This window comes from Drosophila pseudoobscura, chromosome X (assembly GCF_009870125.1).
Source record: "Drosophila pseudoobscura strain MV-25-SWS-2005 chromosome X, UCI_Dpse_MV25, whole genome shotgun sequence".
NCBI lineage: Eukaryota > Metazoa > Arthropoda > Insecta > Diptera > Drosophilidae > Drosophila > Drosophila pseudoobscura.
Window position 1 is genome coordinate 64,450,961 of NC_046683.1, and position 14,998 is coordinate 64,465,958.

Here is a 14,998-nt window from a genome sequence, read left to right on the forward strand (position 1 = left end):
GGTAAAGATCTCGACACACACATACTCTCTCGTAATATATAGTATTCTCCCCTCTCCATCTGTCGTGTAAAATAGTTTTCTTATTTTGGTTTTTCTTGGAAAAGTATTCCCTTAGCTTTTGTATCACTCTACGGTTCAATATCTTATATTGGTGCGAGAAAAAGTGCATTACCATTAGTGTGTTACCATTAAGGAGAGATTGTTTTGTATAACAGGTCCTGATCGGACACGATCTACATATACATTTTAGGTATATATTTTATAATTCAAGTTCAAAACCGATTCACGATCAAGGCAAAAATAATGTATAACAGCGGCATTCGGATGCGCTTCAAAAAGTGTTTTTGTTTTACTTTGTTTAATTCTAGATACAAATGGCTAAGAACTTTTCAGTTCGCAATCTCGACTCGGTGTATCCCTGATAGTGCCAGCGACTCCAGCCTTACTGCCCTTAAAGCACAGCTCTGTTGGCTTATCATTGCAATTTAAGGTATTATAATGGTGGTTTATTTATTTAAACAAATTTGTGTGTAACTTAGGCAAACAAAATAACGAAAAAAAAAGTAAAATGATTTCTTGCACCGCGATCGATGTTGCTCGGTTCTTGAGATAGTTTAATTATATATAATACAATAAAATAAATATTAAACATAGGAGTAAGAAATAAGGATTAGCAAGGGTTTTATTCATTCTGAAAATATTTTGTGATCTCTGCGGTCGGTCGGTCTATCCCCACCATCACATCGTCCCGTCCCTCTTTTATTGGGGGATGCGTATGTGGATGGGTGCTATATATTCACTAGATTTACTCGGCTCTTTAGTTTGCATTAAAGACCTACTACTGTGAGTCGGTTGTTGCTTGTTGCTCTTGTAATTTCACTAAACTAATTTTAACATTTCATTACTTTCACACAGTGCACTTAACAATTCGTCAGCAAAAAAATCATCATATCAAAGAGTCTGCATACGTTTCCATACAAAAAAATAATCGTAATTGGTATTCATCTCCCCACAACATCCGAAACATCTTCCTCCATCCATCCGGCCATCTATCACCTCCCCTCCTTAGACGGAAATCGCATCGTTGAGCAGAGCATTCAGCTCGCGGATATGCTGGGCCTTGGATCCAGTGGCGGTCGAGGCGCTTGCGGCGCGTCCGGTATAGCTGTGGAGATTGAAGGATATACGGATTAGACATGGACATAGTTCTGGCAGATTTCGAGGGTGAGTTCACATAACATTCGGCTCTTGATTCGGTTAGGAAACGTGCACTAAACATTATTCTATGTAGTTCTTTGATTGAGTTTTAGCACACAGTTATGGGGGTATATGCTCAATGAAATGAAAGGGTTAAAGCAGGCGCAAAGTATTAGGTATACAATATATTAGAAATGATAAGAGAGAGTAGAACACGTTCGAGGGTGCAGCTGGAACCCAAAACATTGAAATGGACTCCCAGGGGAAGGAGGCTGGCCATATGCCTGAGGGAAACTCTAGATAGCCCCCATTCGTTGGATCACCTAAGCATTGCAGAAACACTCTAGTTCCGTTGAAAACTGTTTCAGGTCTTCGATCAAGATGACACAACACACTAGCTTCACTATATCTCTAGTGTGTCTGTGTGTGTGTGTAGGGTGTGTGGGTAGGGTTTCTCGTATATATCATGTTGGACAAAAGTACACACTATTCGGGTTACAGTTGATGGAACGATCTGGGTTAGACTATGCCAAGGATTAACATTGGGGTTATCCCTTTTAGCGGGGGCCAAAAACAAAAAAAAAGAACACAGAAACATGTCAAAGAACAAATGCAAAACTGTCGACAAAACGCGCGTGCTCCAAACAGAAATAGAAATGGAATTATAGTTAGAGTTAGATTTAGAAATAGAACTAGAAGGATTAGAAGGTAAGTAATGTTGAGGTATTAAGTATTAGTGTGCGTTGGTTTTGTTGTGGAGTGGAAATATTTGGCCAGGGAACAAAAACATGCATGCCGAACAGCGCTTTGGGGAAACAGAAATCAAAAGGGGGAAAACGGGAGAAACAATCTTTGGGTGGAAACGGAAACGGAAACAGAAACATGGGCGAAACAAAAGACAAATGAGGAGTTAAACAAAACTGAGAGACAGAGAGGGAGCAGAGTATTAATTTTGGATTGAGTACTCTGAGCAGTAGCTCTGGTTGTTGGAGTAGAGTTGTTATTTGCAGATAGATAGATTTGATTAGATAGTTAATTGATAGATAGTTTAGTTTAATTGTTTCACGCGCATCGAGTACTTTGCTTGCTTGCTGGCTATTTTTTTTTATAAACGGTAGCTGCTGGCAGTTGCACAGCCACAGCTGGTTGCGCCCTCTCACCTAATTTTGCGTCCGGTTTTCGAGATGCGCGCACCCGGGGCGGCCGCATTGCCCGCGGGCCTATTGAAATCGTGTCGTACATTCTTTAGGTCAAAATGCTTGGCGGCATTGAAGTCGGCAGTGCCGGTGGCCGAGCCACCGTCCGTCGAACCGTCACTCTTATTCGAGGCGAACATGCGGCTTAGCCAGGGTTTCGATTCGGATTCGGAGGATGCGGATACATGATTAGTATGATCAGTAGTAGTATTGGTAGTATTGGTTGTTGTATTGGAGGACATTGGATCATCGCTTTGGCTGCAACAATAACACATACACAGAGAGAGAGAGAGAAAGAGAGAGAGAGAGAGACAAAGAGAGAGAGAGGATATGTTTTTGGTTTGGTTTGGTTTCGTTTCGATTTTTTCTTTTTGGATATTTTTCGGTGGGTTTTACGGTGGGTTTTTGTGTTTGTTTTTTTGCCAATTAGAATAGGGACATACGAAGTCTGTACACAACGGATATGGATAAAGGGATGGATAGGGGTTTCAAAACAAAATAACACAAGTTTCTTGGGTTTTTGGTTTTCGGTTTTCTTCTCTTCTTTCTCACAAATTTCGATTAGTAAAGAAGGAGAACTTAACGATAGAATCAGAATTAGAATTAAACGAGAAAATCATAAATAAGAAGCCATGCAAAGTAAGGATGGAAAAAGGGATGAGATAGATCCAAAAAAAACAAAAGGACCATCGAAATATCAATAGATTGAAGAGCCTCCAATGGAGCAAAACATATTGATATTTGTATAGTCTCTGATACGATATACGGTAGAGTATGCAGTGAAGTAAAGCCAATTATCTGATGAGATTCGCTGGGTGACCAATTATTCGGAATACAATTTTGCAATCAGGTGGTGAAAAATGTTTAATTCTTGGAGTGGTTTTCGGTGGTGGTGGACATGCGTTCATCCAAACGAAAAGAAACAAGAACTTTGAAGCGGTTTTCTATTGAATGTTTGTTGGAGTGTGGAGTGGGTTTCGTGTGGAACGTTCTTGTTTTTTTTTTGTGTTACTTCTAGATCTAAGAAGTCTAAGACTAGCTACTAAAAGAGAGAGATATATATAGAGAAAGAGGAAGAGAGAGAGAAGCCTTAGCTTGGGAAACGGTTCAATGAGGATAGAATCGAAGTAAACCAAAATGAATAACAGCTAAAGGCATTGCGAGGAGTGATGGTGACAGCCATGAGAGTGTGGGTGAAAGTGAAAGTGAGGAGAAGAAAGTCAAATCAAATGATCGGTTAATGCAAAAATAGTGAAACAATAGCAAAAGGATAGATAAGATAAGAGAATCAAAGAATCTTAATCGAGTAAAGAGTGCACGATGAGAGAGAGAGAGAGGTGCACTCTAAGTTGATAACAGAGAAACGGAGAAAAAAACAAGAGAGAGAGAAACAGAGAGAGAGAGAGAGAGAGAGTCTATCCAAGAGAGCGATGGGGCTGGGTCGGGGCTTCAGGTGTGGGTCGGATCGTGTGTCGTTGCTTAATGTTTAGCCCTGGCCCTGTGGCACCTACCTGACATCGCGACTGTGGTTGAGGGCGGTGAGGAAACGGGGCTGGACATAGGTCCAGCTTCCCTGGTTCTTGTGCTCCTCCTGGGCCCAGACCAGCTCGGCGTTCTTGTACAGATTGGCCTGCTCCTTGACCAGATCGAAGGGGAAGGGCGAGACCTATACGGAGAGGAGTGGAGAACGAGCTTTAGCAGTGCTCACAGAGACAAGCTGGGACAACGACTCACCTGCTCCACACGCAGAATGGCAACGTCGCTCTCCAGTTGCTTCTCGGTACGCATTTTGGTCAGATCGTAGTAGACGCGTCCCGAGCAGAAGACGACCTTCTTGACGTTGGCTGGATTCTGGCCAGCCGGCCCATTGTCGGGGATGATGCGCTGGAATTCGCTGCCCTCGCTCATCTCGCTGAAGGGGCTCTTGGCCTCCGGGTGGCGCAGCAGCGACTTGGGCGTGCACAGGATCAGGGGCTTGCGGAAGGGCAGAGCGATCTGGCGACGCAAGATGTGGTAGTAGTTCGCGGGCGTCGTGCAGTTGGCCACGATCCAGTTGATGTCGTGCAACTGGCGGACAGCGAACTCATCCGACTCGGGGGGGAAGTAGTCGGGATCGTCGGAGCTCATCTGCAGGAAGCGCTCCACGCGGCACGAGGAGTGCTCAGGGCCCATGCCCTCCATGCCGTGGGGCAGCAGCATCACCAGACCCGACTGGCGCACCCACTTCGACTGTCCGCTGGAGATGAACTGATCGATGATCGACTGGGCCGTGTTGCTGAAATCTCCGAACTGCGCCTCCCACAGCACCAGGGCGTTGGGATTGGTCATCGAGTAGCCGTGCTCGAAGCCCAGCACCGCGTACTCCGACAGCGAGCTGTTGGAGACGGAGTAGGGCGCCTGGTCGGGGTACATGTGCTGCAGCGAGTTGTAGGTGGCCTTGTCCACCAGCTGGTGGTGCAGCACGTGGTGACGGTGCGAGAAGGTGCCGCGCTCCACATCCTGTCCGGACAGACGCACGTGGATGCCCTCCTTCAGCAGCGAGCCGAAGGCCATGGCCTCACCCAGCGCCCAATCGGCAATCTTCTCGTCGACCATGTTCTTGCGGGCGGCCAACACACGCATCAGACCCCTAGACGGAAATAAGGACACATATATATAAGCCTCGATAATAAATCGAACAGTCCTGAGGCGGAACTCACTTGTGGATCACGAATTCAGCGGCATTGGGTGGTGGCATGGAGAAACGGTTGCCAATGTGGATCAGAGTCTCCTCCTTGACGCCGGTGGGGGCCACCTTCAGGGGGTCCTTGCCCTCGAAGAAGCCAGACCAGGGCGAGTCCAGCCAGTCCTTGTACTTGACATGGGTCTCGGTCTTAGCCAGGGCGAAGGCCTCCTCGCAGATGTTCTCGTACTTGGCGGCCACCGACTTGACCTCCTCGCCGGTGACGGTGCCCTCGGCGATCAGCTTGTCCGCGTACAGATCCAAGCAGTTCTTGTGCTTCCTGATCTTCTGGTACATGAGGGGCTGCGTGAACATCGGCTCGTCGATCTCGTTGTGTCCGTTGCGACGGTAGCCGACCAGATCGATGACACAGTCCTTGTGGAAAGTGGCACGCCACTCGGCGGCGACCTTGCACACGTGCATCACGGCCTCTGGGTCGTCGGCGTTGACGTGGAAAATGGGGGCATTGACCACGCGTGCCACGTCCGTGCAGTAGGGAGAAGAGCGGGAGAAGCGGGGATCGGTGGTGAAGCCGATCTGGTTGTTGGCCACGACGTGGATGGTGCCGTGGGTGGTGTAGTCGGGCAGGTCCGACAAGTGCATCGTCTCGTAGACGACACCCTGGCCGCAGAAGGCGGCATCGCCGTGGATCAGAATGGACATGACCTTCTTGCCCTCCTGGTCGCCGCGGTAGAACTGCTCGGCACGGGTCTTGCCCTGAACCACGGGATCGACTGCCTCCAGATGGGAGGGATTGGCCACCACGGCCAGGCGGATGTTCTTGTTCGTCACGCGATTCAGACGCTCAATGTAGGTGCCCAAATGGTACTTGACATCGCCAGAGCCCTAGGGAAGAAAGAATGCTTTAGATCAGATTCTGTGCTGCAGAAGATTCCCTCCATCTACTCACATCATCGGCAGCCTCCAGGCCAGCGAACTGCGTGAAGATCTGGTTCAGCGGCTTGCGGCACACGTTGGCCAAGGTGTTGAGGCGGCCACGATGGGGCATGCCCATGATAACAGACTCCACTCCGAGCTCTGTGGACACATCGATGATCTCCTTGAGGGCTGGGATCATGATCTCGCAACCCTCCAGGCCGAAACGCTTCTCCGACGAGTACTTCTTGGCCAGGAAGGCCTCGAAGCCAGTGGCGCGGGTCAAACGGGCCAGGATCAGGCGCTTCTCCTCGGGCGAGAAGTTGAGCACGCCGGGAGTCTCAAAGTGCTTGCGGATCCAGTTGCACTGCTCCAAAGAGTTGATGAACATGAACTCCACACCGATCTTGTTGCAGTAGACATTCTCCAGGCGGTTCAGGATTTCCCTAAGGGGCAAAAAACACAAGATAAAGGATTTGCAGTTTTGCTTAGGCATTCCTGCTCCTGGGAGAGCACTTGTACTTACTTGAGTGGCAGCGAGGCCTCGTCGCCACCAATGAAGGTGGTGCTGGGCAGCTTGAACTGACGCTCCATATCCTGTTCGCCTGTTTTTTTTTGGGTGGGGATTGGGTATTCATATATTAGTGAAGTGCTCGTTGTGGGTGGGAGGAGAGTGGTATGGTGTCTGACATTTTTGTTTGTTGTTTTTTTGGGGGGTTAGTAATTTGTAGGCGGCAAATGTTTTGGGTTGAAATTCGGAGTGTAATGACTTGTTGCTTCTAGATAAAGTATGTATGTACAATATATATTGTAGTGTGGGTGTATATAGGGCGGGGGGTACAGACAGATAGATAGATGCTCATCAACATGCTCTCAACATGGAATCTCTCAGCTGGTTCTCGTTTATTCGATAATCGCTGGAGACACGACATGCACTAGAAAAACTTCAATTTGATTGGTTGATAATCCCCCGTCCCTCCGACAATCAGACTATTATCAATCGATGCCTTTTTTTCCCCCCTTTGGATTTGCTTCACTTCACTTCAATCAACTTTCAATAAACAATACTAGCATGCAATCTATGATCTATACGTGACATTCTTATAAGTAGGTAGAGAGGACTAAGTAGGTATGTATATATTTTTGTAACTTTTTGTCACGACAGTCAAGCAACAACAAATTACATATAAAATTAACAATAGAAATGTAACACAAATTGTTTTGGCAATATATGTGTATGTATATATTATATAGTAGAATAGTAGTAATATATAGGCGCATATTTACTTGGTTCTATATATCATTTTTGGTACATTTTTTGTTTAGAGGTGAGGTCGATTTTGATGTCAAGGAGGAGTATATCGTGTATGCGTGAGAAAGATAGAAAACGTCACTACGTCACAACGTACAGTAGTACTCGTAATTGCATATGGTATTTCTTGTGGGAGGACTTAAGGACTAAACATACAGGACACAGGACACAGGACACTGGACATTGGGGGTATTTACAACATAAAATAGAGTTTAAAAACGGTAACTGAAAATGGGGTTTTAGGGAGTGGATTTTTCTGACCACAAGCTCGATAGGGGGCGGGAGTGGGGAGGGAGGAGGAGGACGTTTACTTACCGAAACTGAAATTAGCGTAAATGGATTTCGTCGAGGAGTTGCCAGGCAATTCTGGTGAATTAATTTCGAGTGGATCGAGGTGAGCAATATTATGTCCTCGGATCTAACGTGTGTGAGTATTGTCGGTTGGGTTTGGTTGTGGTTGTGGTTGTGTATGTTGTATGGTGTGTGTGTGTGGGTTGGTGGGTTTTTTTTTTTGTTTTTTGGTAGTATTAACAATGTTTGTTCGGATTTCGTTTAGATTTTCACACACAATACACACACATCGATAATTGATACAAAAAGAGAGAGAGAGAATTTGGAATTTTTTGTTTTAACGTTTTGTTGTTGTTTTTGCGATTGATTTGTTTTGTTTTTTTGGGTTTTTGAGTTTTGATTGCAGTTTTGTTTTAGTTTTCGGTTTGGTTCGATTTTTGTTACATTTAGCGGTTAGGAAGCGTTTTGGGTTATATATATAAAAATAAATGGAAAAGAAAATAAAAATCAATTATAATTTGTAGGCTGGCAAAGAGTACGTATCGTATTTATAAACTAAACAAATAAACAAACAAACAAACAAACACAAATTAAAGCGAGACACTAAAAGCTGCCCACAAGAGACCTTCATCCAGTGGGTTCCAGTAGTTTGGACGGAACAATGGGGCTGTAGCTATGGATTACGGGCGGGATGTGGCTGTGGGTGTGGGTATGGATCGTCTTGGATCGGAGGTTCGATGGGGATTGTTAATCAATTCAACAGGAACGGAACGAAACGGAACGCAGCGAACAACAGGGTGCACAAAAAGAACAGAGAAAGAGAGAGACAGAGAGAGAGAGAGAGAGAGTGACGTGGCGTGGCGTGACTTGACGTGGAAAGGGTGAGAGAAAGCGAAAAGGATAGAGTAACTTTTGTACTGTGAGAGAAAGCCATACACCAAAGGATATATTACTTACACTTATTCGGTACGGAACTCATACCACTTAAACCAGAACTAAACGCAAAACTTTTGCTTGTTGCTAACTTATAACCTAGTATAAAAGTGGAAATGGATCTACATATACTACATACATATGTAGTTCGTATTCCCTGATTGGATTGGATTGGATTGGATTCCCTGATTTCATCAACTCCGAATTTCACTTAACATTCTCTTCCGTTAAATGTTAATTGAAAAGCACTTTTCAAAGATATGTTTTCATTTTTTTTAGAGGTGTTTGTGGTTTAAGTGTGGATGAACTGTGGATGGGGTTTTCGATAGTGGGTGCGGTTGGGTATAGTGCAACTTTGGTGGTTAGATGAGGGAGAGTTTTGTAAAAGAGAATTTACCAAACAAAAACCCAGAGTGCTGCCGTAGCACATCTTCGTTAGCACGACGTGCTAGACCATCCTTGCAAACGGTTTTTTCGCGCGTTAAGATTCCAAGCGGATCCACTTCAGATGCCAAATGACCACGTGACTATATATGGTGCGTACATATCATAGATATAGATTGATTGATTGATTATATGATGGTGTATAAAGGAGGAGCAGTAGGTAATCGTGTGTCGAGATACTATACAAAATCATCTACAAATCAACAGAGGGTTCAAACTAAAACGATCATAACTTTTTCTCTCTGGCATTCAGTGTTCTTAGCTCTTCTTCTCACATCAACCACCGTATCCGTGTAACCCCGCCATTTACTAAAAACTAAACATAATTGTGATCAATGTTTATGAAAATGTTAGGACCTAGACCTAAACGAAAACTACTGGAGTGAGAGCCCAAAGATACAATAAATCAATGGAAATGATGGGAACAGAAAGGCCAAAACTACTCATGAACATGTGCTCCCCAATGGAATACAATACTTTATGGAATGTATGTGCGAATATACATATTTATATTATATCCCCACATAGAACACATCTTACAAGACTACCAGCTAAATCATAAATCAATATCGCATGGATGGTTTTGTGGATTGTGGGGCGGTGGTGGTGGGGGGAGCTAAGCTAGATGCTACTACTTTGTGTACCGGATATTCGGAATGATCTGGACTTTGGATTCTGGAGACTGGGGATAGATATGCACAAAATGAACACACATAACAGAGGGTGGGTGTGGGGGGTGGTTGAGGCAACTCTCTAATAATCCATAAACATAAACATTCAACTGAACCTAAAACGAAACAAAAAGCGACGCCAGCGAATACGTTTCACTGTGCCTCTAGCGGTTGCGCTGTGGCGGCTGCTGCAATCTCAACTGTGAGGTGGATCGACGAACGTCAGCACGATCCGACGTACCTGGTAGCTCCTGATGATGGCCTGCACGGCCAGATGGTCGTCGATGGTCTTTGAGTCGGGGGCAGCTCCGGCCACGGCGCCGCCACCCAGACTGAAGGCCGTCAAAGGCAAGGTGTTGGCCTGCACGGGCGCCAGATTGGGTGGGCTGGTGTACGTGTTGCTGCGGAAGTAGGCATCCCAGGACTGCGAAAGCAAAGAGAGCAGAGTCCATTAGAATTTATAAGGTGATAAGGTCGGCGCGCTCTACCAGTCACTTACTGTATGCACAGAGGCGGGGTCACGCAGCCAGGCGTTGTACATCTCCTCCACATAGGTGGCCGTGCTGCCATTGGCAAAGGGCTCGGCAGCAGCCGAGTTGTAGGTACGCACAGCGGCGGCTGCTGTCGCCTTGGCCACCTGTAAGCAATGGACTATTAGTATTGGATTCTTGGATATCCGCTAGAGCTTACCTTTTGGCTGGTGCCGCTCTTGAACAGCCATGTGGCAAAGTTCTTGTGCGCCATTGGCGACAAAGCCAGACTGAAGGCTGTGTGGGCTCTATGCATTTTGTAGCTTTACAAAATATAACTGAAAATGGAGTGGAATAGAAGGGAATCATTAATATAAAAATACAGATATTTCCCAACTGATTAATCGATTGCCTTGTTGCCTTTATTTGTTGACAAACAAGGCACGTAGAAGCAGCCCACCCCCGTATCAGCAATCAGCCTCTGTCTGGCTGCTGTAAGTCTGATAAGATAAGGTTAGGTTGCCCCGCAGAGTAGTTTTTGTACGAGTACGTCATGGTCATGCTCTAACTGTGTCACACAGCCGATCCAACGATAAAAAGCCAATGAATACTTGTTGCTAGCCCAGCGACTTGTCGGTCTCTTATGAAATTCACGCACAAAGCAAGTTGTGGAGCAGCACACGAGAGCACTGGCGAAATTTACATATGAGTCTGGTTCTGCGGCTAGACTACTCGTAGACCCCATAGCCCCCACATATGTATGTAGCTATGAAATGGTAATGGAAACTCGGGCAGCTCACACGTGACGCTGACAAGCTGACAACGATCGCTGGCCAGCGGCTGACTCTGCTGTTTCTCCGACTATGACGTCAAACTCTGCCGCGGGCTGCCTTTTTTTTTGGGGGTGGGCCTTCGTCTTTTTGATAACCAGCCAAGAAATACTGAGCAATAAAGCAAGATACTTTGCCCCTTTTCTGTATAGGGAACGGGAATGCGAAATGGGGAATGGTGAAATGGTTAAATGGGCTTATATACTTCTCAAAGGAGAGAGAATGTGGCGGCCGCTTTTTGCGCAGTTTTATTTCGTTTTCAACTTAATCAGTCTTTCGGAATATTTGCCTGTTAAATAAAACGAACGTTTGTTTGCTCATCGTGAGCATTCACCTGCTTTTTTTTTTTTTTTGGAAACGGGTTTACGGACAAGGGGGGCGACCCAACGGCAACGGCAACGGGAAAGGTAGAGAAAGATAACGTCAAATGTGAATGTCCCGAGGTCGGCCGTGAGGCATAATAAATATAGTACTTGCGAATCATGACTAAATGTATGGCCAAATGGGAGAGTAACGTAACACCGCCATATTTATATAAAGTAGATTCTTTCTGGATCCAGATCAGGCCACGCAGACAGTATTATCAGCGAACGGTGGATTTTGTCGCAGACCTCCGTAATATTGTCATATTATTAATGAAATATTGATAAGGCAGCGCGTGCGTGGATGTCGTAATTGAATATTTGAGGTCTAATCAGCTGCTTTATGCGAAAATAAATCCATACAAAATGGGAAATGGAAATCAGAATTCGAATGGTAAGGAAGGCGGGGCCCGGGGCCCGGCGCCCGGGTCACATGCTCTTATCATACAAGGAGGAGGGTCTCGTCTCCTGCCTCGCCAGACAAATTTGACAATGCCGCCTGGCGGAGCGATTACAAAACGATTGGAGTGAACGGTTAAACCGGTTTGAAGTGGTGGTCAATGTGAAGTATTTGAAAGTGCAGGCCAGGCACTTCGATTCGGTTCGATTCGTTTCGTTTCGATTACAAAACAGATCTAGCAAACACGAATGTACGTACATATGTGCATATAGATAACATCTGTGTTTGTGCACGGACACACAGATAATTCAATTTTCATCGCTTTTTTGCACGTTCCTTAAGTGCCGTTATTTATCTACTTGCTTGTTTTGTGGTGGCATTTTTCACAAACTGTTTTGTTTCTTGCAATTATATTCTGCTCAGAAATGAGCGTTGACGCCGCCGCTCGCTGCTGGCGTCGCCGCTTTGGTTACGAAAACATTATTACATAAGTGAAAAAAGCAGAAAGAAGGCAAACAAAAATAATCGCGTGAGAGCAGAAATATAGATGAATATTATGCGGTGCCCCGAAGATGATGCCTCCCGATCCGATGCTAATTGGTGTGAAATAACACTCTCCACTGCCAGCGAGAGCGATGAGTTTGCACTTGCCACCGCCCCCCATCCGCCCCATTTGGAGCGTGACTCGACGGCGTATGGGCCCGCGGATAATTCATTCAAATATTACTTTTGTCCGACTAATTATACACTGCCTTGGGGAATAGACCGAATAAACCAATATACGATTATATGTACGCATAAAATACTGTATGCGGACTGCTCCCACAAAAAACCAACCGAATATATATACTCGTCACGGCGTATCTGACAGATACGTTTGTTCGTGTTGAGTGCTGCGCGTCGACTGCGAACAGTCGGGGCCCACCGAGAGGGAGATACATTTTAGAAATCGAATTTGTCGGCTGCCTCCTCTCGTTTTGCGTTTTCTTTCGTCAAAAGCGAACGGAAGGAAAGGAAAACAGAGAGCGTGTGATAAAAACACACACAAACGAAAACATAAAACGGGCACAAACGGGCACATGACACTGCAAAACAATGCATCTGTGTGTGTGGGTGCACGAACGGCTCTGTAGCTCAAGGAAAAGGGGGTATGGCCAGTCAGCTGATAACAATCCAGGTATCGCACACACAAGTTCCTTAACTTATCTCATGGGTTCGTTCGTCTCGTTCGTTTCTTCTGGTCTGTTCCCCTGTACCTCGTCTGGCCTCTTTCCCTATTTATAGGCAGAATTTTGTTTACAACAAACAAAAGTCCGCCCGGTCGTCAGCCGGCCGCCTTTTCGACAGAGCCGCCCACACAGGCTATGTGGGAGGGGAACAAATACAAAACCATGTACATTCTTCTGGTTAATAATAAAAAGTGTATCGATTACCTCCTCCCCGACTAATCAATAACATTTTCAAGTTCATACACGCGCTTGGTCTATCGGCATTGGTTTATCAATTCTGATGGGCTTCAAAGGTGCGAAATTTTCAAGAACGCAATCGATAAGGCGAGAGTCTCCACTTAGCGGGGACAGAAACCACCCTGCAACTGCATTTCATTGAGGGGTCCAACAAGACGAGCCCCCTCCGACGCACAGCTGGCCATAGTAGAAGAAGAAGAAGTGGAAGGCCAAAGGGAGTTGGGGAAACAGCCGAAAGAGAAATAAAAAGAGAGCAAGAAGTGACGTTCTTCGAAAGAGCTCTCACTATAGTCCTAACAGTTCTTTCAGTGAGTGCAGCTACACTGAGCGAGAGAGGGAGAGAGTTAGCAAGCGTGAAGCTAGAATGCCGAAACAAGCTGCACAAGAGAGAGAGAGGCAGAACTGCAAGTATGCGCTGGTCTGGGACTATCATACCGTTCTTATCATAGGTTTGAGAGCCATAGAGCTATTTTTTTAACTGGCAATAACCAACAAAAACGAGGGCAACAACTTGTTATGTTAACCCACCCCCTTTTCTGACGCACAGCAAAAGCTAACTGTGCCGCGCGCTTTCTTCTTCGAGTTGATTGATGATTCACAAAACGCGAGCATAGAAAAAAGCACACGCGGCAATTTGAATGGCAACGGAACGCACAATTATTGCGTCATCGATGCAGCAGACACGAAATTATTTTTACAAAATCACATGTGACGTAGCCGTTTGTAGGCGGCAACAAAAGCTGCACCGATAGCGAGTGACAGCAGAAAAATCGTTGGGAAATTTCACTTTTCATGCGATTAGCAGGCGCAAGCGCATATTGAGGGTCCACCGCCCACCTGCACTTGTATTATATAAGAACAGTCCTTCGCCAGGGCCATGAAAAAGGCTCTCAAAACGCATTATGGAATCCGGGGAACTTCACTGACTCCCTAGGATGGTTGACCACGCGGTTGACAGTTAATGGGAAGTCCACTGGACACAAATTCCAGGAATTTCACATGATCGAAAAGCGAATGCAAGGGAAAATGTTAAAACCACCTCAAGCACACGACTTTTCACAAAACTGGGACAGACACATACACTACAGAGTATTATACACTACACTTGCGATTAATTTTGCACTTGAAATCCTTAAATAGAAAAAATTTAAACTTATTTACGTTTTTACAGCCAAAACTTTTTTATAGGGATGAGCGACAGTGTGACGCGATAAGATATACCGTCTGACCCTCAGAAATATACCGACATATATCGCCTCATTTACAAAATATACCGAAAAAGTATATAACAGAACGTAAACGGGCACCCTGGTGCGCACGTTTTTTCCAACTTAACCCACTTAACCCCTCTTTTATTTAAATAGATGAAAAAATTGAGTGAAGGCGCGGAAAATAATACTGTTTTGTAGACGCGTCCTTTCACTCTAATACAAAATAAAGAAAGTTACCACTATTGCTTTAACCTGAACTGCGCTATTATTCTTCAAGTTGCTTTATATTTGTGGAGTATATTTGAATGGTCGACAATGGGTTATTCGTTCTCTGTCCACGATTGGAAATCATATTTCCAAATTTGATATTCGGTTAAATGTTACTAGCTAGATTGGATCCTCACCACTGAACACATCATTTAATCCGATAGATGAAAAAATTTTCTACAAGTTATGCTAATTTTAAGTACTCCCTCTTATTGGATTGTTTAAAAAATAAGGTTGTTAAACTTGTCAACAAAAATGAACCCAAAATAATTTATTTTTTTCATAACAAACAAGGCATCTTTTCAAGGCATTTCTCTTTCCTGCTTTTCATTAAATTCATAGCTTTAATC

At 45.1% G+C, this 14,998-nt stretch overlaps 1 protein-coding gene across 7 annotated transcripts; it reads right to left on the bottom strand.

Moving 5' to 3' along the window:
• Positions 1-484: 484 nt before the first annotated feature.
• Ogdh (oxoglutarate dehydrogenase Nc73EF) lies at positions 485-14,426 on the bottom strand. Of its 7 annotated transcripts, XM_015188395.2 has the most exons (13): positions 12,542-12,635; positions 10,333-10,450; positions 10,142-10,279; positions 9,884-10,066; positions 7,619-7,721; positions 7,279-7,284; positions 6,518-6,596; positions 6,026-6,437; positions 5,093-5,961; positions 4,128-5,022; positions 3,905-4,059; positions 2,358-2,651; positions 485-1,165 (listed from the first exon to the last, which is right to left on the bottom strand). In XM_015188395.2, exons 2-13 carry the CDS (start codon positions 10,426-10,428, stop codon positions 1,066-1,068), a joined length of 3,330 nt encoding a protein of 1,109 aa, XP_015043881.1. In that variant the 5' UTR covers positions 10,429-10,450; positions 12,542-12,635; the 3' UTR covers positions 485-1,065. The 7 variants fall into 7 exon arrangements, with proteins under 7 accessions (XP_015043881.1, XP_033240237.1, XP_015043883.1 ...); XM_033384346.1 differs by lacking the exons at positions 7,279-7,284; positions 7,619-7,721; positions 12,542-12,635 and adding exons at positions 8,925-9,054; positions 14,332-14,426; XM_015188397.2 differs by lacking the exons at positions 7,279-7,284; positions 7,619-7,721; positions 12,542-12,635 and adding exons at positions 8,925-9,054; positions 14,252-14,270.
• Positions 14,427-14,998: the final 572 nt, after the last annotated feature.

What these genes read in the sequence shown, in the direction of transcription:
- Ogdh (XM_033384346.1), bottom strand. Translation starts at nt 10,428, where the DNA reads ATGCATAGAGCCCACACAGCCTTCAGTCTGGCTTTGTCGCCAATGGCG. An exon ending in AGAGCGGCACCAGCCAAAAG is followed by an intron (nt 10,280 to 10,332) that starts GTAAGCTCTAGC and finishes CATTGCTTACAG; the next exon opens with GTGGCCAAGGCGACAGCAGC. An exon ending in GCTGAATTCGTGATCCACAA is followed by an intron (nt 5,023 to 5,092) that starts GTGAGTTCCGCC and finishes ATTTCCGTCTAG; the next exon opens with GGGTCTGATGCGTGTGTTGG.